We start from the raw sequence: 404 nt of genomic DNA on the forward strand, positions 1-404 counted from the left end.
GTCCCCCGCTGTTCCTGCCATGGGGAACGCTCGGAGCGGGGCGCTGTCGAAGGAGCTCCTGGAGGAGCTGAAGACCAGCACCCGCTACTCGGAGGAGGAGCTGTGCCGCTGGTACGAGAGCTTCCAGCGCCAGTGCCCCGACGGGCGCATCGGCCGCGACGAGTTCGAGAAGATCTACGCCACCTTCTTCCCCAACTCCGACCCCCAGCGCTACGCCCGCCACGTCTTCCGCAGCTTCGACACCAATGACGACGGCACCCTGGATTTTCGGGAGTACATCATCGCCCTCCACCTCACCTCCTCCGGGAAGCCCCACCTCAAGCTGGAGTGGGCCTTCTCCCTCTTCGACGTGGACCGCAACGGGGAGATCAGCAAGAGCGAGGTGCTGGAGATCATCACGGTGA

General features: G+C 64.9%; 1 protein-coding gene across 1 annotated transcript; it reads left to right on the top strand.

Annotated features, from left to right (window-relative positions):
- Positions 1 to 19: 19 nt before the first annotated feature.
- RCVRN (recoverin) lies at positions 20 to 400 on the top strand (the record flags this gene model as incomplete). The annotated part of the gene is made up of 1 exon (XM_009279144.1): positions 20 to 400. A coding segment is annotated over exon 1 (381 nt), but the record flags the coding sequence as incomplete, so codon positions are not given.
- Positions 401 to 404: the final 4 nt, after the last annotated feature.

The sequence above is a fragment of the Aptenodytes forsteri genome, unplaced genomic scaffold, assembly GCF_000699145.1.
Source record: "Aptenodytes forsteri isolate BGI_AS27 unplaced genomic scaffold, ASM69914v1 Scaffold499, whole genome shotgun sequence".
NCBI lineage: Eukaryota > Metazoa > Chordata > Aves > Sphenisciformes > Spheniscidae > Aptenodytes > Aptenodytes forsteri.